Genomic DNA, 23,103 nt, shown 5'->3' with positions numbered 1-23,103 from the left:
GGGAAAGTTTGGAGGTCGTGCGTGTGTTTACAGAGAAAAAAAACATCAGTTAAAATTAACATGACTGGGTAAAATAACAAGCAAAAATGCACACTGATTTGTAAATAGCGGTATACATTTTCGTTACAATATATCCTTTACTCACTTTCATCATTTTTTTCTGTTTCTTCACCTTTTTCGTATGTCTTTTCACTTTTTCTTGCATGTTTTATTCATTTTTATCAATTGGTGAACAGGAATTCGGGGGAATATACCATTACAGTTAACAAATAAGTTGTTTCGTGAAGTGGGTAATAGACTAGCTTAAGTTCTTAATTAAAATATATCACAAATTCATGGGCGAGTAATATGTCTGGGGTTGTATATGTAGCTGCTATTTAATGGCCTCTTAGCTCCATATGCTGGATTATAGAGGATTATTGGTTTTTGTATCCCGGACTGGAAGGAACTGAGTCGTATACGTATGAATCCCGCTCTTTTAGGGAGATATGGTGGCCTCCCCAAACATGATTACTTTTTGTCAATCGACTGATGTGCGGCAGACAAACTGACAGACCTTCCTACGTTTTCCAAATGGCAAAAAAGTTTTACACGTAGACGTTTGGCGTTGAACTGCAAAAAGTGTTCATGGGAACCCAGGCATTTTAAATATTCGCCAGTCAAATGACTCAGTTAAACTTTCCATTTACATTAGGTTCTGGTTCTAAAATAATTAAAGGTAAGTCTTGACGCTCTCTCTCTCCCCTAAGTCCATGGAACTTTCAAGCCATTCACTTGCTTAATCGAATTTACGTGATACTGTCCTACCGCATACCAATGGATTTTGGTCCTCTGCATAATACGGTTGAATTGCTTCATCGCCTTGATAGCGGCGTTGCGCGTTAGGGAGATCCATAACCAACTCACTGGTCTCTTATCGTTCGACAAAAAAACATGGAATTCTCCGCGTGACAGTAATAATCTTTCTGATCCTATATTTATGACCCGTGTGGTCATATTTGCAGGGGATATCTGGCCTAGGAGAAGTGCGACGAACGCCGTCGCGTATCGCACGCTAGCTTGTGTTTCTCCATAAATATTTCAAGGGCTTCCGAAGCAATACCGAGAGGGAGTGGGATTCTGAAGACGAGAAGGAGGGAGGAAAGAAAGGCAATTTTGGATGGAATTATAGGGAAGTAGAAAGTATGCGAAGCTAAAGAACGTATTATCGCAAGAGAGTAAAAGAATATTGTGTGTCATGTTAGTCATGGCTTTAGGAGTATTGTAGTATCTAGTGCGTGTGTCTATAGAAAATATACCCTGTATTCCTGTAGACTATCGTTAATAATCGTTATCAATCAAAAGGGGTCACGCTCTAATTGTCCGTGATCTGTGTCTCAGCCCTTCCAGGGTGAATGCACTTTCATACTCAGAATATTCGTAAGGCATCGGGATATCCGGGATCGGGATTGGTGCAGTGGGCAACGTACAGGCTGCCCATCGAGAGGGCCCGGGTTCGAATCCCGGAGGCAGCAGATATTTTTCAGTTGTATCCCGATCCCCACTTGAGGTACTTTGTGGAGAGCACTTTGATTACGACGTCCGTTGCAAGGGACGTTAAACTGTGGACCCCTTGGCGCCTTTCGACAAGAGTAGGCTAATGCCGACTCCGGGTTTCCTTCCACCCTTCCTCCTTTCCTATCCATCCCTAATGGCGCAAATAAGCCGTCGGTCGCCACCCCTAAAACTACTACTCGATGTTCCCCTTGGCAGATTATTTTAATTTGGTTTAACTCCTGTTAAGTCTTGGTCTCCCATTCATATGCCAGCGTTACCCTTCGCTCGTGTTTGGCCGTGAGAGGCTCTCTTGATTCCGTGGTGCACGTTTCGTGCACCATCTTCTTTCGGGTGCCTCTCGAGAGGATTCCAGTAATGTTTCGCGCGGCCTTAAATGGGGGAAAAGCGGCCGCTGCCGCGGCTGTTCTGGCTGCGCGCGCCGCTCATCTTCCCTGGAATTCGTCTCACGCGTGGTCCTCATAATTTCCCATGGGAATCTAATGACTTGCTCTGCAGTTGCTCCGCGCAACAGTTAATGCTCCTAATTTGGACCGATTCGGGTTTTATGCCTGCCCATGTCGTCTCGCTTCTCAACGCTTTGGAGGCTGCGCGCGAACGACGCCAACTCCGCTAGAGCTTTCACCTCACACCCGACCGCACTAATGTTTTTCTCTCTCCTTCGAACTCTTGTGCCCTATTTTCCACGTGTTTTGTAGTCATGTTACATCAGCTGCTTTCGTGAACATTAACTCTATTCAATAAATCTGCATTTCCCAATGGCTTTGCAAATCGACGGTAATGCTTAGTTTTGCCATTCGAGCTGCGGTTGACATGTCAAAAAAAAACCGTAATAATCCAGTTAGCCCCTTCGTTCTGCTCTTAAAGCTGATAAAGATGAAACGCACGAGTACTGTACATCGATGAAAGATACATTTTCGGCCGTATTTTCATACCTCCATACCATTCTCATTTTCGGTGTTATTCATGCGGAATGAATTGCGGTTCAACGTCCCAAATCCGCTTCAACATCTCCGTCAATGTTTTACGCTTGGCGCCAAGGAAGTGAGTCATTTTCATGCATACGGATTTCTCGACCATTACCAATCTTCATTCAACTGTTGTTCATCTTCTGGATCATTAGGAGCGGAGATATTATGAGGCTTAAGTAGGAAGTACGGTTCACTCAAAAGTGCCGTCCGGGAAATTTTAGGTGAGTTTTTAAACCCCTCCTCCACTCCCTTCTCTGGCTTGGTTCAAGTTCGCCGAAGGACCGCCAAATAAGTACTATGTCCAGTTTTACCTCCCCGAGAGACCGAAAAATTTTGGCGTTTATAAAAGAAAGCGTTATCGTGTTTCAATCTTTCAAATTCAATTAAAGAAGTGTGGGCCCCACGGGCTTGAACCTGCTATGATATGATTGGTTGAGTGGAAAATTGCGCGAAATATCAGTTCATGAGGGTTCTCCTTACACGATAAAAATTGTTATCTTTTTGTATGCATCTCGTACTACAACGATGATAATCAACCCACGTATTTATGGCTGCCAAAGAAATGGAGAAACTTGAAAAGTCAGGGATTTTTGGGCACTTTTTTTCGCCGCCAAGGGTCAGAGAAATTTAGAATAATCCCTGGAAAATGTTGCTACAGCGTAGTTTTTTTAGGGGAATGTATAATCGGTAATTTTAAAGGTAACAGGAAAGGAAATTAATTGTTTCTTTCCTAAAATAATTATTGAACATGTATTATCAAAATTATTTCAACAGATATAATCTTAGCCAATTCATTTTCTATTTGCTAATCTGTACATGTGTGTATATATACTATATACATATATTCATTTAGATTACTTAAGAATATAATACGTGAATGTAGTACATTCGTGGTGCTTTTGAGTTAAAATTCAAGTGAAAGGTATGGAAACACTTCTCTTTGGCCTGGAAACTCCCGGGATAAGGAAATCAAAAGTGAGTGGAATCCCTGATACATGTATGTATCGTAACTTATCCAGTTAATGTTAACTTTTTAAAATGCCTTCAGGCTGCGACCTCCTCCCTCCACCATGTCCCATTTCATCGCGTGTTTCTATTCCCCCCCCCCCTTCTAATCTATATCTGTACCGGGAAATCGAATGAGGCATACGATCGTATTTTATCATAAAACACGGCGTCGTTGAAGAAACCGAAGAGTCTTACATTTTTATTGTAAGCTATGACGCACTTTTAAAACTGCCAAGATTGTGGGTTTCAATTTTAATCGAAGGTGACGGAACGACTTCTTTACAATCTTGCAAGAACGACCGTTGCTGCCACGCTTTTCGAAAACCGCGCGCCCATCGTTGGCAGGCGTGTTCATACGGGAGAGATTCCCCTGCAGCACGTCGCCCGACGGACTGAAAAGCGAAGGCAAACGCAAGCAATGTAATCCTGAGTCAATCCATCCTGGTTTTCACCGGAGGCATGACTGAAACTCTTGAGTGCTTCAGAAGATTCTCTGAACGTTCACTTGAGAAAAAAACGACCCAAGCATGAAGCACGAAGATTGACTCCTCCTCCGCTTTCTAAAATCATTTTGTATCCTACATATATTCCTTGTCGATGGAAACTTGGGATGCTCCTCTCTCGCGAATCGCACGTTCGAGTCGCCGTCCGACGGCGGCACGGGATGCGGCCCCGCTCCTCAAGGGGCGACGGCGCTCGAAGTCGCAGTTTCTCTCACGCTTCGCGCATTTTTATTTGATCTGCCAGTTAATGGTCATTCGTGAGACGAGAGAGTTGGCTTTTGGCCCAGGAAAAGCCCACCGCTATCCCTTCCTTAGTTTTTGTATCTGCGCTGAACATACAGGTATATGTACCTGTATGTACGTGGTTGTTGCAGAAGTGAGCGTTCGTATATGTATGTGCGTAATGGAATCGAAGACGTGCGTGGATATGTTCTAAATCTATTGTGCTGGGTAATTAATTATGAAAATGTGAACACAGAAAAGTTCTAATTCAACAAATTCTAAACAAAAAGGGTTGGTCACGTTTAAAAAAAACAACTAACCACTGACTGTTATTGAAGAAATAGTAGTTGTCTTCCTTCGTATTATTTAGCAAATAAACCATGATTTTGGTGGTGACCGACTGGATCATTGATACAAAAGTTACAAATTAAACCGAAAGCTCAACATAATTATGTGCCTACACATAAACAACTCCATCATATTTAATTCTACTCTTTAAGCTTCCTAATTGACCAAGGTTAATGTGATTCATGGTAGGATTATTTTGAAACTTTGATTTTCTTGATCTCTCCAATGTTTTAAGAAAGATACTGGCTGTAATTACCTCATAGCACACGGACATATTTTTTTCGATTTTTCATAAGTGATTGGTATAAAACTAATTACTTTTAAATATGGCAACTGCAAATTTGACTTGCTGATAGTGGTAATAAACATAAAAAATGTTATACTGAAAAGTACACCACCCATTTAATGTACGAAACGACCATATTTTATTGAAATTTCACGTTCGTATACCGCAAAAAAACATCAAAACCGTTGTGAATTTTGGTGGACAAAAAATAATGGTTGTGGTTTCCGCAAACTCTTCCTTTTGAGTCACTTAAAGAAAATAAAAAAGAGAAACCGTATGACTTTGTGTCTAAGGCGGAACGCCATTACTGAACCGCAGTCTTAAGGGCTAAATGAAGTGGGGGGGGGGGGCTAGAGTAAAAGAGTGTAATGACATTTATATAAATGGCGGTTGACGCGCTCGCTATGGCGATTATGTCCCGAGATATTAGCCACCGGATGGGAAAAGGGAAAGGGTTTATGTACGCTGAGGCACAGACATTGAATTGCTTATTTTCAAATGTTACAATTTCATTAAATGGACTCACAAGTTTCTGTTTGAATGAGTTTAACAGGTACATAATAGGTCTTAATGTCTACATTTTCATCGCCAATTCTACAAACATTTCCCTTCGACAAAACGCAATCATGTGATCTCAATGCAGACTGCATTTCTGTCTGGCATGCGGGACACAAGTCGAGAAGTGACCGAGTGAAAACAAGAGTGCGGAGTGGGGTGAGGGAAGGAGGTCACCGGGGGTCTTGAAAACAGCGAGTCAAAGGGAGGGCCGGTGTGGAATGCTAAATTCCACTCGGAGGGTCAGAAAGCGAGGGCATGTAGGATGTTGGGGGGGGGGGGGGGAGGTCGGTTTCCTGAAGGCGAGAACGATCGAGTGCCATGTCGCTGGCACATCCCCAAACATGACTAGTTTCGAAAAAGCCAGACGCACGTCCGAAAGGTCGGCGAAATAAACGGCTGTGAGAGGCGTTGGACGCGCGTCGACTTGTTACTGACGCCGCTGAGGAAGTCGGGGAGGTCTCAAACGCCCACGGCAATACGACGTTTCTCCTTTGTCCGCCAACCCCTAACGTCCACCATTAAAGTCTTAAAAGAGTTTCCACCACGCACACCATAGAAGACGTGATCGCCAAGAATTCTCCGATTCGACCTATGTTTACGTTTCACAAAGGAGAAGGGGCAGTATTCCGCGATCGAAATGTAGATTGATGGCCAAGGAATTTCTCATCTTCCTCTGTTAACGTATTATCGACCCATCGTCGTCTCTAACTCGAAAGTTGTGTGAGGGAATAGCCCAACTCGTACCAGGCTCTCTGGCCTGTGACACCATTCAAGGGTTATTGATATTTTGCGTTCACATTCCTTCATCCTCTTGCAAAGTATAAGAGGATGAAGGAATACTCATACTGCTTCGATAATAATTTTGATTTCACACTTTCTCCATATTAGTCCGACAACCCATGTAAGAATCTCATTTTCTTGAATAATTTATTGGTTACAGCTATGTGGTTTGATCGAGTTATCATGAGAACCCATAAGATCCAAAACTTAAAATGGAAAGTATGGAAGATTGCGGGAAGCACTCGTATAGAAAATTACATGCAAAAAGAGAAACTCATTATTTTCTCCTTGGTGGTGATTTCAAAGTTACGATGTTATAAGTTTATCGTATTTACCAAATGAATAAGGACGATCACAGATTTTCAATTTTCTGGCCGATTCCAGGCTATTTATTGTTACTGTTAATTTAAATACCAAGTCCTTCCCTTTAACGAGTCAAAATAACGCCATGGGTAAAAAACAATGAAGGCCACCAATCCATGCGCCCTTTCAGCGTATTTTTATAGATGTTGGTGAAAACCGTTTGAACTGCGTAGTTCTCATGCTACAACCTGTACCAGCAATAAGTCACCGAGTCGTTCCCGGGAGGATAATCTTTAATAATCTGAAACTTAACTTCCAAAAGGTTGTGACTATGGCTTCTAAAATAATACCATCTGTCGTGTAGATCCCAAAACCTAATTTAGCCATCAGATATTCAATGTCCTTACAATCCGAGAGCATTCACTTGGTGGTCGTATCGCGGTCACATCGAGCCAACACCACCTTCCGGGTAATTCTAACAAACCCAATTCATTATCGTTCCAGATCGCTTAGAATTGGGTTCGAACTCTGAGAAAATTGGAGTGTCACGTCCAGTAGTTAATTGATGGCAAAAACACTTATAAAAATCAGGAGACCACGATTGTTGTGACCATGACTGAGCATTCAAATCTGTTTGCGAGTATTTCTTTTAGGACTCAAGAAAGTTAGCACGCTTCCGATACGAGTTACACTGGGTCCACCAGCTTCTTCGTATTGACAGCGTGATTCCAGTGTCAAAGATCTCTAGGGTAAAACATTTCCAAAGTTCATCCTGACGTATGTGTATGCACTGTTTTGCTAGACGATCGATGGAGACATTACGAAACAATTAGAAATAGATTCGGGTCTCTCTTCCCTTACGTATTACGGTATGGAACTTTCCGTGGGCGTCCTCTTTTTTTCAGCAGACGCGCAGAATTCCGGTAAACAACAAATGGGACCGGCCGCGGCGATAAGGATCGAGGGGAAGATGGTCACCGTCGCTAATAACAGTCGCCGCGTTGATGGCAAGGAGGGCTAGTAACGGGAATAATCTGCCTCACACACTCTCATCAGATCTCTTTTTCTCGGTCATTGCCGAATCCCAGTGCAATCAGAAAATTTGTAGCGGCGTGAAATGACTCACGCGTGAGAGAAACCGGTTCCATTTATTTTCCGCACGATAAGTCTTTTTTAAAAAGATTTTACGCTGCCCTCATAAGCAAGCAACGAAATGGGAGTGTCGTTCTCGGCAGAGCCTCCATTAAGTGGGCATCCGATCCCGAAAGGCAAGATCATTAAATTCAGTAGCGATACAACCGTACATGAGAATCGGGAGTCTCGGAGAGCGATTTCCGCATACATTCAATTTTCCAACTGGAGTTCGCGTCTTCATGGACCAGTTCAAGGTACGCCGCAATAGTATTGCTTTTTTTACTTAAAATGCAGTATCTGTTTATATGTCTGCCTCTAATTGAATGTGCGAAATGTATACAGTATGTGTTCCACTTCAACTAGACGATGCCTGCTTTGGATTGTGTACACCATCTAATGACAAATTAAAACTAAAATTGTTATTATTATGTAGGAATTCTCAAATTAAGACGATTGCGATTGTCTTGCCTTTTTCTCGTGGGATTCCTCGCGGGGTATTTTCTCAGTTCAAGGGTGTAATTAATGGGTGTCATGTGCAATATTGCCTACCAATAATAACTGAATGTGAGGGCGCAATTTCCCCTTTAATAAACCTGCCCTCTTGGGTAAAGGAGAATCGAAACTAAATGAGTCCCACCATCGCAGAGTGGAATAATTGTGGGATGATTTGCGCACACTTTTCTTAATTTCTCGTTTCAACTGGGTGTAAAATGGTGCCAGCCAATAATGGGTGTAATGAGCCTTCGATGAATAAAGACTTCCTGTCTACACCGTAGTGTCTTCACTTGAGAATGAAACGTTTTGACCCTGAGATATCTTTGTGACCGATACCTCGTAGACAAAATGACCTCGAAGACATCCGTCACTAAGGAGCCGCGTTATGCAAATTGAATGACGAATAAGCGTGTCTCCGCATCGGCATCGTGAAAAGCGAATTCGCGTTTCATACGGTGCATCGCATTTGAGCGTCATTCACGCTGCGACTAAGCGATATCGCGACTTATAAAAAGAAGAAATATACCCCACCCCCGCTTTTTATGGACGACATCATGATAAAGATAGAAACATGCCTGCACACATTCAATCAATCCGTCCCTTTCACGTACACATTTTCGGTGTCGAGGATTACGAGTAAAAGTCAATAAGCAGTGACCATTAGCGTTCAACCTGCAACTCCACGTCAGTTTCTCTTCATAATGAGAATTTTCCTGCTTGAGAATCAGTAGTTACCGATACGCTAATTTTGGCTCGAGAGTGATGGGGTTTTCGCTGCGGAGAGAGGAACAAAAAGGCCCACGGTTTTCGAAGTTGTTCGCGTTAGGGTGAGAAGCCGAAATTTCACGTTTGTTCAAGCATAGAAATAAAACAATTGTAGTCCTGGTGTATGCTAAACTGTTGCTGAGTCACGTAGAGCTTTCGATAAAATTTGCTTCGAGGGTCGAAATTCCGCCGTAGTGTCATAATTACTTACCAAGTACGGGTCAGCAGCAGCGGTGGTTTGCACTCGGCCTTGGAGCCGAAAAAAAAGTGCTTACGGCTTGCTCCGCTACCACCATGCGAGCATTTTCAAATTTCATTAGCAGAGGCCGCGAGAGTGTTTACCAATTTACGAAAATGTCTAACTCCCCCATTGAAGCTAACTGGTTCAACGACTCGGCGGTGAAGAATGTAAATCATATGGGGAATCAGATTTTTTAGTGTTTTCTCCCGTGATTCACTAATGTAGATTTGTGAGTGACGCCAAACTGTCCCCACCTGTATTTTGTCCTCTCATTCTCTCTATATCGTTACTATCACGGTTGATAATGGCTTTAGCTCCTCGCAGCTATTTATCCTTCTTCTCTGCCCCACAACTTTATATCTCAATGATTTCTTATATTAGCAGCTCCAAGCTTTTGGGAAACCATCCCGTGCCCTACCAATTCGCTTCGTCCCATCATTACGATATTGCTCCTGTCGTTACTGCATCCGGTGATTCTTTTTCCCTTCGAATGTGACCTTCGAGTTGTTTAATTCTTCTAATGGTGACACTCGATGCGGACCTTGAACTGTCGCTTTCATGTCTCTCTACACCGTTACCGCAATTACGAATGTTGGTACCTTCGACGCTTCATGACGCTGATCATTCGGGAATATGAATTTGGGATTGTGGGAACAGCTCCTTCAGGAAAATTCGGAATCCCACGGGAATCGAACTGAAACATCAGATCTGCAACTCCTTTTGGATGATTGATCTTTTGCCGAAAAAACCCTTCGACGCTTTCAAATATACTTGTATTCACAAAAAGGTGTTTTGGAGAATTGATATTGCAGCGAGCGATTCATAAAGTCATTTGTCGAATATATTGCAATTATATAACAGCGATATCGATTCCACTTGTTCTCAGCTGTGGCGCAACCCGGAATGATAAATATCGATATTTGCTGAATGGATTAGTGTTATTTCGGATTAATTTAGTGCTGCGTTAAATGTCCGTCGGGGAGTATATGTAGATGTTGTCGACTATGGTTAAGCGGTCGAAAAAAATCTTCTAGTCGTCAGGAAGAGATGCACGACAGTTCTTATGTAGAAAATATTCAGAGAAGTTTTAGCTGTGCGAATAGTCGTTAAATTTTCGTCCCCCGCGGTCAGTGTGGTGCAGAGTTACGCTCGCGGGCCTCATGAACTTCCTGTGAATAACACTGACGCGAACAATGACGTGAGGTTCATCAACCGCAATGACAACGCGATTGAGTTCCCTCCCCCCCCTTCTCCCCCAATAGCCCTTCTGATTAAAGTCCGGTCATACTTCCCTTCGCAGGAACCGGAACTGATGTGGAGGAAGGAAACTGGCCTCCCCGCGAGGAGAACTGAAAGTGCATTTCCATGATATTTGGATGTTTGTTTGCTAATTGATAAATCGGCTTTCGTTGTGGTTATGCTGGGGAAGAAAAAAATTAGACGGGCCGGCATGTGGTTGGAAAAATGTATCAATTTTAAATGTTAACATCCCGTTTGGTGACACCTGTGGCGATAAAAGTGTTTATGCAATTGGCAAGATTGGAGAAATGCCCAGGCGGCATCAATTTATGCGAGAAATTTATTTCGATAAGGAAAGGGTGGCAAAATTAGGTACGCGGAATCTCCGTCGATTGGTCAATTGCAGATCCACCATATCGCATCACCAAACACATTCCTATTAATTCTTCTTCCTCTCATGCCGTTTAGCCGCCAAACCGACCAGTGACCAGTTGGGGACATAATAGCTTGAAAAACAGTGATACATAATCATGCTTAAGTATAAATATGGCTTTAGCATAAGTTTTGAAATCATGTTGCTCTATTTATAATTTTCTATTCATGTTTTAAAACCTTGCCTAACCTTCTAGTCGCCTACTGAACCACGAAACACCACCTCACGTGTAACCAAACTGATAGTACGCGTACCACCGTTTGGAAAATACTTCCACGAAGTAGTCATGTCTCAGGGACGAACGTTCTGTCCTCCTGAAAACAGGAAGACCTTGCCACACACGAAAGTGCTTGACTGGTGTAAGCGAAATCTCGACTTTGTTATAAAAAACAGGGCGTATTTCTTTCTCTCCGCGAGAACGGATTCCGCCCTTGTGTTTCACCTCCCGGCCACCTGGCCTCGCCCTCCCCCGCTGGGGGAGGGGGCGAACACCCCACGTATGCCCGAGGTGTGCACCACCTCCCTGAGGTTGGGTGGTGTTCAGTCGCCGATCGCGAGGTTCTTTCGACGCGGCCCGGCGAGGAATTCGCGGCAGTGGCAAGTGGCACTTGGCGGAATGCGCCCACCTCCCTCCCTTTCCCCCTTGCTCTCTCTCTCTCCCCCCCCCCCCCCGATGTGATTGTCGTGCGCCCGGCGTGCCGCTCACGAAAATGCGACCCACGGCGGTGTCTTCCTAATGCCATGCCGGAATCTATCAGGTGGCGCGAGTCAAAAATAGGTGTGACTCGGAATGGGGGGCGGTGATAGGCTTCTCTCTTTCCTTGGATTGGGACAGTCATTTTTCGTGGCGCGAAAAGTTTTGTGAGAGCAAGAGTTCGCATGTCAATCCGCTGTCGTTTACAGAATCCCTTTCAATGGACAGCGTGTGAATAAATTGCGTCTTAATTGCCATATGCATGGTAGTTGGGAACAGGTCTCTTAACGAAAATAATATCCACTGTGTACTTTCGGAAAGAGTCACAGCTAATGTATCCAAGGTGCCTTTAGGTTTACAAAAATGTTATCACCTCCATATATGTACCGCTTTATTTACTTTGCCTCTGGAAACTGAAACTTATTGAAGCTGAAACTCTTAATATAATATTAATTCAAATGCCTAGTATTTTGCCGATGATGAATTGATATTAATTTTCAGTCTTCTAAGCTATTGACCTAATTCATCTCTTATGTCTGAAGGCAAATGACAATCGCCATTGTGTTTTTTTTTGCGTGAGGTTATGCTTCTTTATAGGTTCATATTGTTGAAAGTGAATGTCATGGCTTGCCAAGACAGCACATAATCTGCACATGCAATATACAATTCCAATTTTGAAGATCAGCATCACTACATCTAACTGTGTAGAGGAATGTGTAAGATTTAAGCCCAAAACTATTTAAATTTCTTCATCTCAATTCGTGAATAGTCCTTCAAAAAAATCATTGGTAAAGATAAAGTAACATTACTTTAGTTTTTAATTCCACCATTACGCACCCCTTCTGAGATAATAACTCTGATTTGGTGTTAAATCAATGGCATATAGATAAATCATAAATGGAATTATCAAATTCCAGTTAAATCATCAAAGAAATGCTGCTCATGCATTATTTCCACCTAATTGTTGTAAATTCAAATGATTATTCAGGTTTGAGAAATGTACTAAGGTATCGGACAATATGAGGCAGCGTGTATAAATTGGGGTTGGTTTAATGGCTTGATGTAGGTGATAAATATACTCTCTCCTACCAAAATCTCTATCTATTTGGGGTATTTCCCATTTTCTTTAGTTACCCATGGAATGGGCACGTAATTTAATACAATTGATTTTTGTCCTCTGCAGGCAATGAAGCTTGAGTTGGAGCTGAAGGAGGAGAAGCTGACTGCCCTCACGCGTGAGCTGGATGAGTTGACTTTCGGTGGGAAGACAGAGGAGGAAGTGGCAAACCTCAAAAAGGCTAAACATGAGCTGGAATTGAAAGTGAAAGATCAGGTGAGTGGTCAGTCTAATGGCATTGCATGATTTTTCCAATGATTTAAAATCGAATTAGTTTTGCCATTATAAATTACGTAAAAAAACAAATCAATTATCACAATTTGTTTAAACCAGTCAATGTTCTCATAATCAAGGTGAAGGTTTCACTTTGATCAGTTCAAATGAAATTAATTCTTGAAATCAAACTGTTCTTAATATTTTACGATAACGGTAATCAAACTTTTCCGCAAAGTGGGAGACTTACCCCAACTCTGTCATTCTCTTAGCATTGATTGTAATCCATTACAAAATGAGTGGATGAATTGCCATTTTGTTATGTATAAGTAAAGCAGATGTATAAATCAAGTCTCTCTGTGGGATTTTTTTTCTTGGTTCAAAGCTTCATGTACTTACTGTTTGCAAAATTTCTTCAATATTATTGTGCGTTGGGAAATAGGATTTTTTGTATGGACTGTGCTCATTCTTGCCAATAAGGAGGAGGAGTTAGATGACTTAGCTGGACAAGTTCAGCTTCTGGAGCAGGCGAAGCTACGCCTGGAGATGTCTCTGGAGCAGCAGCGCAAAGAAGCAAGAAGGGAAGCTGCCCAGAGAGATGAAGAGTTGGAGGAAGCAAGGTGCAATGCCCACAAGAAAGTCAAGGGTGAGTGATGACTATTTGCTGCTTAATGTTGACCAAAATTTATATTGATTACTCGAGGATGAACTTTGGCCTACCATTTTTTTATATTTTCAAATCTTATTTCAGAATAGTTAAGTCTTTGCCTTGCTTTATAGTAATCTTCATCTGTTTTCTCAACTTACCTACGAATACTATCTAACTTAATGTTGAATGTCATATTTTTCATACTTATTCAATCATCTCATCTCACTATATAAATGATTAGCAATGGAAAAACAGGGTAAAGTGACATGGGCAAAGTGCATATCTTTGATATTCGTGAAATGCACACACACTAAAATCAATTATAGAAAGCTGTGAAAAATGGTGTATAAATTTTAGGTTTCATACCAATTTTTGGAATGATTCAATTAATACCTAATAATATTTATGTAGGCATTATGCTATGAATAATATTTGAGGAGTTTCCTAACTGTTGTTAATTTTTATTGTCATATTTATATGGTATTATTTCTGGATATTTACCATGCAAATGAGTGTTATGACTATTTCCAATCCCATATGGCTCACATAATTGTGGTTGCTAATAAAAGTCTACTTTTCAAAAAGTCATGAGTACACTTTGGAAAATTTCCTAATTGAGAACCTCCTGCCAATCTTGTGGGTAACTTTGAAAGCACAGAAGTACACATGCCTTCTTTAGGGTAGTTCATGCTACTTAGACCATATTTTATTCAAAGCCTTGTGTGGAATTATATGAATTCTCTTATGTTTCCTAGATGGAGCGTTGATTATCCAAAATAAAAGCCTGTTTATTGTGTGTGTATGTTCAGTGATTTACCAGGCTTGTTAGTGCCTTTATTGACTCTGTGGCCTTTCTGTTTCCTGCAGCCCTTGAAGCACAGCTGGAAGCAGAGCATGAGGAGAGGACAAGACTGTTGCGTGAGCGCCATGAGCTGGAACGGCGCCTGGTAGAAGAGGGGAGGGGGGCCAATGGTGATGGAAGACGGGGAGGTGGTGCGGATGCAGAGGAGACAATACAGAGATTGCGAAGGGATTTGCGCCGCACCAAGGCCCTCCTACGCGATGCGCACACACTTCTGGAACGTTCCAAGGGTGAGCCCACTGCTGGGAAGGCCCTGTTACGCTCCCTCCGCAACCAGGTATGACTTGTTGTTGTTCAAATAATCATTAGCTGGCTTGTGATTTAATAACTAAGGCATTGCTTATATTGTTTGGATACAAATGAATTTAAAGTTGAATGGTTAATTTTGGCCACTTTCATATGTTAGAAGAACCAGTAGATGTGTGGTGTTTAATGTTGTTTATGATAAAGAATTGCTGTAGAAAGTTATGTTCATGAGTTTTGTTTTATAATTACATTTATCTTTGGACACTAATTTCAAATGTGAAAGTTCCTCATCAGTTGTACGTTTGTGATATATAGCAAAATTAAGCTGTCTTTGGCAGTTATGCCATTTCCATTTTGTAATATTCATGAGTCTACAGAGAATGTCTCCATGCATTGATATGCTGTGCAATGATGTTGCTCAGATTAGATTGAATTTTTCTATGAATTAAATTTTTATTTCTTTGAATTTGTGAAATCTATTTTATTTCCATAGAATTTCATTTGGTTATTATTCAGTGAATAAAATTATATGTATTTTTTCTAAATTGTTTTTTAAACGATGAATACATGATGTGAGATATTATATTCCTGAGTGCCATTGTGCCCATATTTTTTGTATCAAGCTGGAGGATGCAGAAGCTGCGAGGCAGATAGCTCAGAAGGCTCGCCAGTCAGCTGAGGAGGAGGCGAGGGAGGCGGCCACAGCACTGGAGGAGGCTCTGAGGCAGCGCTCGGAGGCTGAGGAGAAGGCTGCAGCCCTGGGTCGCGAGAGGGCAGACCTCAGGGCGCAGCTGGAGGAGAATGAAGAGGAAATGGCTGAGGTGAGTGCAGTTGCAATGTGTGCCTTAATAATTTGCATATGCTACTCCAAATCATTAGGTATTCACTTCGATCTGAATCCATATATTCTCATGTGATTAAAAAACTCTGGGATAAACATTTTGGCACCAAAGTGTCTCCGCTGCTGATGTGAGTGAAAATTAATCTATTTCTCGAAGCCAAAATCTATTTACAATCTGAATAAATTCTTGAATATAATCTAAACATTCAAATTCGCATGATGAATGAAGTAGGCAAGTGCTTGCACCCTTTAATCACCAGAATTTTATCAGTGTATACAATTAACTTAGACTTGTGAATAGACTTGTAACTTTGAGAAATGGGCCCCCTGTCAAGGCATACCAACAAATACTATTGCTATATCAAGGCATTATTCAACGACTGTGTGTTGAATTTTCCTTTAATGTAATATAGCAATGTGATTATAGTTGTATAGTATAGTAATATAAAAGGAATAAACAAAGCCTCTGGATAGTTCTAATGAATTTCTGAATAAAAACCTCTTTCCTAGAGAAACTATTTCTTGATGAGTGTATATTAACAGGACTTCAAACCCTACATTAAATAAGTCATTCCTAAAATCCAAAAACTTTCTTTCCATTTAGCATGTAAGGTTCGCTTAGAAAGTGTGTATAATATTTCTCTTCTTGTATTTCCAATCTAATTGGCGTTTTGCCAATTTTGGACTAAACAAGTAATTGATGTCACTAGATTTCCTGTACTCCAAAATCCTAGTAAGCAACATAGGAACATTAAATACGATCTTCTTCAACTTTCCTAATGCTATATATATTTTTTTAAAGTAGAAAGCAGCATAATTTCAACAAAAATAAATCATTTGTAGTCCTCTTTGTGCATATGTGCATAATTAACCCTAGAAGTGTAATCCTATTTTTTCACCCTATTCTGGTAACGTGGGGTGACAATTTTCAAAAATTCGTTCTCACAACCGTTATGGCTATGAGAGTCCTATGGGGGCTAATTTTGTTCGTTTTTTAATGTAGAATCACGTGACTCATTGATTGACGTGAATTAAGGGTAAGGGTCCCTAGTCGCAAATGTAAGCCGTTTTCGTTTGGCGCGAGATTTCAACCCGCTCTGGGTTGTTTTTCAGCCCTGTTACCGTTCTATGGTTAATAGGTGGAAAAAGCAGAGTGGATGTAATGTTTTGGGATTTTACAAATGCTTTTGATAAAGTTAAAATTGTATTGTATCAGAAGACTATCATTGGATTCCATTAATGTAAATATAAAGAGTACATCTCCAGCAATTGGACCATCACACCAAGCTGCTAGATGTCTGATAAGAAACATAAAGACACCACTTGCAATGTTTATTGCTGAATATTTGGGGAGTGGTCGTGAAGTAATATCAAAACTGGCTTTGAATGAGAAGAGCACTCACCATGCAACTGTTAGCAGAAAATGTGACTGACCAATCCGCAGTAGTGGATATGGAGATGTAGCATTGAAGCGTAATATATATGTATGGATGTATTTATTGAAATAAAATGAAGTAAAAGGATGGCATAAAAGAATGGCATTCATTATTGCACTTATGCAAGGGAATGATAAACATGATTCTGATGATGTTGCTGAATTAAAGTCAAGAATGCAGTGGGAAACCAAAGATAATCTGCTAATATGCCTTGGAAATGACCCCTTTTGCTTTTGAATTGCTTCTGGGAAATTTTCTCTCTCCATAGAAGTGGTCGCAGAGAGTGGTTGAAGTATTGTTGTGCACTGAAGACCATCGTGCTGTTGTTGAAAATGAATTAGCAGATATTATTCTTAGAGACAAAGAGGTTTAGAGGACTAAATCAGGCTCTGAATAGCTAAATCCATGTTAACAAAACCATACTAATGTGCTCATAATTACCACCATATTTTGCTACCATTGTAACAATGCTACTCATGATATATTTGTGTTACCATTGTAACAGTGTTATGCATAGTATATTTTAGATTACCTGTAAATGCCTGGAATATTCAATCACAAAATCTTTAAAAATTACTTCTTTCCAAAATATGTTTGATGATTTTTGGTGGGTTGGCTTAAATCCAGGGGTGGCTTCTATTCAGGCAAATACAGTAACACCAATGACTGTAGAATATATTTTATAAATTCAATTGTCTAACATTAATAAAAATAGGCAGTTATCTATTGCACTTACTCTGGTGAACTCACATGACTTCTGCTGACCCCCTGAGGTGTACTATGGTAACAGCAAGGGCTATTCAGTTTCATTCCCATTTAGATTGGTTTTCTTCCAATGACCAGAGCTTGGGCATTTGTGATTATTTGTTGGTAATAACGAGGTAATAGGTCAAAACTTGGCTTTTTGGAGGAAATTGTTAAAATAATAAATACAATCAATTAATTCCAGCGGAGTGACTGGTTCTGGGATGAGGCATGTGTTTAGTCTTAAGCTCCATTTGTGATAGATTGAAAACTAGTTGTATGGTGGCATGCCCATATTCTGACTTCAGATGCTGAAGAAATACAAAGGAGCAGTTCAGCAAGTGTCCGAGGAGCAGGCTGCGATGGCTGAGCAGGCTGGGCAGCTGTCCACCCTGGAGGCCGAAAGGGCAACGTTGCGAGAGCAGGTGGCTGAGCTGTGGGCACGGCTGGAGGCTGCCATGGAAGGCGGTGGGCGGACAGACCCTGGAGCCTCCCTCGCCCAGCGACGCCTTGCTCTCAAGGCTCGCGATCTGGAGTCGAGGCTGGAGCTGGAGCAGACCACCCGCTCGCGCATGGAGGTGAGTCAACATCCTTGTTTGGTACCGAGTATGTGTTACTTTAAATGTGACAAGCAGTTTTAAATATGACAGCTATCCTTTTTTAACCTTCCACATTTTGTAAATAATTTTAACTTTAAAGAGATTGGGAAATGTTGTAGAGTGGTTATGGACATTTTTTCTATCGTGATGTGGAGATATCTTATAGAATGTAATATTTGCATTATTCTGCCTATATATAAATATATATATATATATATATATATATATATATATATATACATATATATATATGTGTGTGTGTGTGTATATATATGTGTGTGTGTGTGTCAAAATGTATGTATTATATATATATATATATATATATATATATATATATATATATATATATATATATAATATATATATTTTATATATATATATGTATATATATATGTATATATATGCAGTTGAATTTGTAGAGTCTATTTATCTCTGAGAGGAAGGTAATTTTCAGTCCTGACATTATATATTTGCCATTTGCCCTCATTTTATTCCAAGAGCCAATAAGCCGTAATGGGAGACCAAATACTCCAACTGGGCTATGTCTGTATAGCCAAGTGACTTTGGAAAATAGTTCTTCACTGGCCTCATCCCTTGTCCGTTGCCTTCTGATCAGTCTTTTCCCTGATGATAGTCACCTTCATGATGTAAATATCATCTTTGGAGTGTATTGTTTTGCATTTTACTTCATTGGCTCTGGGAATACGGCTTGCACCATTTGGCACTTGACAAACACAATTTTAAATATTTTATCTTTGAAACAAATGCTATCACCCTTTACAATAGGTACAAATAACACGGCTGAAGGAAGGGGCGGAGAAAGCAACAATTGAGGCAAATGCAGCAAGGGCTCGTGAGCTAGCGGCACAAGAAGCCCTTCGCCGTGCGCAGTGGGCGGCAAGGGAAGCACGCGAGGAGGCAGCAACGGCAGCAGCCCGTGAGTCTGAGGCTGCAGCAAAGAAGCGGGAGGCTGAGCAGAGAGCAACGGTGGCCGAGGCGGAGTCTGCTACGACACGGGCAGACCTGAGGTTGGCCCTGGCGAGGCTAGGGGACCTGCAGGCGGCCATGAGAGGGGAGATGGGCAGTGGGAGCAGCGGCGGAGAGGATGACGAGACAGAGAGGTGAGGCTGGGACTAAATTACCTGTGTCTCTGAGGGAACATATTGGGACCCACCTCTCAGTACTATAGACTGCTCGTCTACTGCTACTAGACTGCTAGTCAATGCTATAAATCCTCATAATTTGTACAGTTTCACAGTTTGCAAATTTGAAACATTATTACTGGACTTAATATTGTATTCAGAATGGCTCGTACATGACTTTTATTCCCTGAAATGGGTCCTCGATATAGTACCACGTATTCCTGGTTGAACAAGGGAACCAGGTTGATGGGGTATACCAGCTTTGGATGCCAAGGGCATAAGTTTGAATACTGGTGGTGGCAAAATTTTTCATGTTTTATTCCTCCTTGGGTGCCTTTGGGGCAGGACCATATCCATTGGAGTACACTATCAGTCTGATGGGTCAAATGCGGACCCTTTGGTGTCTTTGTTAAGAGTAGACTAATGATGCGTCACCAAGTTTCACCCTTATTTTCCCATTACCTTAACCAACGTACTTCTTACAAATTACTCGCCTGTCCCAAATGGCGCCAATGGCCTCAGAGCTGTTAGTCACCTCCCTTAATGAAATCGTCCTAACTGATTGCAGGCACACCATCCCACTCTCTCTTCCCCCCCCCCCTCTGTCTCTCACCCTTGTACCCCCTCAGTCTCTGTGTACAATATGTAATAAGTTGGAGATTGTCTCTTATGTCACTGTTTAATTTGAGGAATTCAGTCATTTTCAGATTAGGTGGAAGAAGGGACTATAAAGTCTAAATCTCACTCCAAAAGAAAAGCTGTTAATAAATGAATACATATCCAATGCAAGGTCAAAAAGTGACCATGCCCAATATACAAGTGTTATGAAATTCTTGAGTGACGCATTGTTTCCCTTGCTCTTATGGCTGAAATATCTTGAGTTTTAATTGGTGACATCCAAAAATGGAAATCATTTTATATTTGTCGATGCACATCCACACAAATCATGCCACGTGTTTATCTCTCAAAGGCTGTCTCCTTATTGTTTCTTTAGTGATAGTGACACATCAGAGGACATGGTGGATGCACTACTTTCCAATCACCGGAGGAGCAGCAATATGGGAGTGAAATCCAAAGGAACTCCCTCTCATGTCTCTCTCGAGTCAGATTATGGCAGTTACGGGTAAGATACCACTGGAATTTATAATTCTTCTTTACCCCACACTAGAACGCCACCCCCAGCATTTAATTATACTGTTGGGTTTTGAAATGATTACCTATGTAGGGATTGATGTTGGTTGAATTCAAGGGAGTAAAATTTATTTTGAACTACCTCATTTACTACTGTCAACTATCAGGAGGTTTTCTTTGGAATGTATTCAATGATTACCCTTCACCCTTACCATGGCAGAAACATGTTTCTGGTTCTTTTATTTAATCTTGGAAATATTTAAGTCTTCATAAACAAAATTTGTCTCGTAAGGGTGATGGGTGAGGACTATTTTATTGTCCAATGCTGGAAATGCACAAGACTGATTGATATAAGATCAGATGAAATCAGAATGGCACAGTTAGCAGCAATTTGCATGCAACCCTATGGCAGGTGGGTTAAGTCAATCAGCCCTTCTTTGTTTCCTTCTTGCCTTCCCATATCCACTGCAAGATGTCAGTTTCAACAGAAACCTTGGGTTGAAAATCCACTGATGAGTGGATGATTATTGTAGGTTTCAGCTCATATTCTTTAGGAATTTTAGCCTATCTATGTTAATGAAGTATTTCATTCCTTGATCTTGTTATTCATAAGGTGAAAATTAGGTTTTGTAATCTAAATTAAATTTGTAAATGAGGAAATTTGAATAATTTACTAATTGAATGATTCCAGAAATATATCCAATCACTTACATAGGCTTTTAGTCTTGAACAGGAAACTAATGGTTTTGTAATAGGGGTTGTAGGAGAATATTAAGTTTGCGTTTTGTCACTGGGCAGCAAGAAGGTCATAGTATGTTGCTGAACTAATGTCTAAGGGAAATGAACCCTAGCCTTGCAGGTGAAACTTGTCAGTGCTTGTTAAAATCATGGAGATTTTTTTACTATTATCACATAGTGATGGTCATTTTCAACAAAATTTTGGCTGTGCACCGTGATACATGAGTTAAGAATTTCAAGAGGGAATAATTTACAACTTCCAAATTAAAATATCTTTACATGGGGGTTTGCAAATCCATCCATCCTACTTGCATGGTAATGCAATGGTAACTTAACATGCAAGCAAAATTTGTCCTTGTCCACGGTTGATATCTTGAAAAGTTTGTATCTCAAAACCTAATTTTCCATTTAATCTTATGGAAAATCAGTCAGTTCATACATTTAGAAATTTTGAAAAAATGGCATATTTACAATTTTTAAATATTTTTATTTGTGAAATATTTTGTTTCAAATGCTATCCATTTGATTTTTTATTATGTATGGAGAGTTTATTTAATGTTTTAAAATTTCTTTTTCACTTTCAGTGTAGCTGATGGTTCATTGGGGTCAACAAGGTCACCAGCAGAGGGTGCCCCAAGTAAGGAATCAAGTGCATGAAGGAAAGTGCATTTTATGTTACATTCACTGCCCTGAGCTTAATCAACATAGTCAAGAAGGTTAGCTTAAAGCTGTGGGTGAAGTTGTAAGACTACTCCTTAAGGAAGTGCCTGAACTATAAAAAATATTTAAGTAATTAGGGCTTCCTAATGCATGTGTGTACATAAGCATGTGTATACCTAGGTATACATGTGAACTTATGTATAACTTGCATTCACTGACATGTATTACATGAGCTGAAAGAGGTTTATGTGATAACGATTGTGAATAAGTTTAATTCAAAACTGTTATATGTTAATCTACTCCATTTTCGATGCCAAGTTTTTCTTCCTGTGTATGTGTTGTAAGGGGAGAGGAGTTAGTGCAGAATACTTCTCTCTAAATGGTTGTGCCCAAGTGGATGCACTCGTTTTGCGAAAAATTCAGACATGACGAGCGCCTGGCATAATATTGTTGAAAATTGAACAGTTGGATGTGTATTTGCAATGAGGATTGAAGTAGTGATTGTTGGCTGCATTCTGGAGTTCGAATGGTTACAAATGTTCCTGGTTATGATAGACCTGATGAGTGTTTTCTGTCACCGTCACTGGCATTGGGTGAAATCACAAAGCAAATCACTGAGCTGTTGTTTAAATTAGCTTGAAATATGTTACCTCAAGTTACCTTCCACGTATTGCTTTAATGCAATTTTGTTGGATTTCTTAAGTGACATTAAGAGTGCTAAGAGCTTACTAACACTCTGCTGGAGGTCACTTGTTCTTGTAGCATTTGAAAGGGTATGGTGTACTCTTCATGTATGATACAAATTCTCCAAGACTCTGTAATAATAATTTGTAAATGTTTTTTTTTTTGCTATAAGTTATGTTCATAGTTAGCTGTACTATTTTTGGTTGAATTATATTTGAGTCATTATAAATATTATTTTCTCTATCATTTTATAATGAATTTACCTCTCAAATACAGTGGGACATCACATAAGGAGCACCTCACATGACATGTTCTTTGCATAATGAGCAAAAGTATTTTGGACAAAAATGGCTTGCTTAACAAGCTACTATTTGCATAGGGAGTGGAATTCCCAGAATGATTGCAATTCTGCTACTTTTTGTTTAGCCCTCGTTCCGCTAAAATGTTAGTGTCGCTAGTGATCACACATTTTTCCAAACTTGTGTTCAGATGCATTATTTACCATTT

General features: G+C 40.5%; 1 protein-coding gene across 4 annotated transcripts in view; it reads left to right on the top strand.

Annotated features, from left to right (window-relative positions):
- Mhcl (Myosin heavy chain-like) overlaps positions 1-22,830 on the top strand; it is a 740,568-nt gene extending 717,738 nt beyond the window's left edge. For all 4 annotated transcript variants that reach the window (XM_071592472.1, XM_071592471.1, XM_071592474.1 and 1 more), the window contains 8 exons: positions 12,718-12,867; positions 13,345-13,510; positions 14,381-14,652; positions 15,245-15,442; positions 17,951-18,220; positions 19,028-19,362; positions 20,378-20,506; positions 21,837-22,830. In XM_071592472.1, the coding sequence (XP_071448573.1) occupies positions 12,718-12,867; positions 13,345-13,510; positions 14,381-14,652; positions 15,245-15,442; positions 17,951-18,220; positions 19,028-19,362; positions 20,378-20,506; positions 21,837-21,909 (1,593 nt within the window). In that variant the 3' untranslated portion in view covers positions 21,910-22,830. The remainder of the gene's footprint in view (positions 1-12,717; positions 12,868-13,344; positions 13,511-14,380; positions 14,653-15,244; positions 15,443-17,950; positions 18,221-19,027; positions 19,363-20,377; positions 20,507-21,836) is intronic.
- Positions 22,831-23,103: the final 273 nt, after the last annotated feature.

The sequence above is a fragment of the Hetaerina americana genome, unplaced genomic scaffold, assembly GCF_022747635.1.
Source record: "Hetaerina americana unplaced genomic scaffold, ioHetAmer1.1.p SCAF_5, whole genome shotgun sequence".
Lineage (NCBI taxonomy): Eukaryota > Metazoa > Arthropoda > Insecta > Odonata > Calopterygidae > Hetaerina > Hetaerina americana.
The sequence above is the reverse complement of the archived record's forward strand: the minus strand, read 5'-3'. Positions and strand labels throughout refer to the sequence as shown.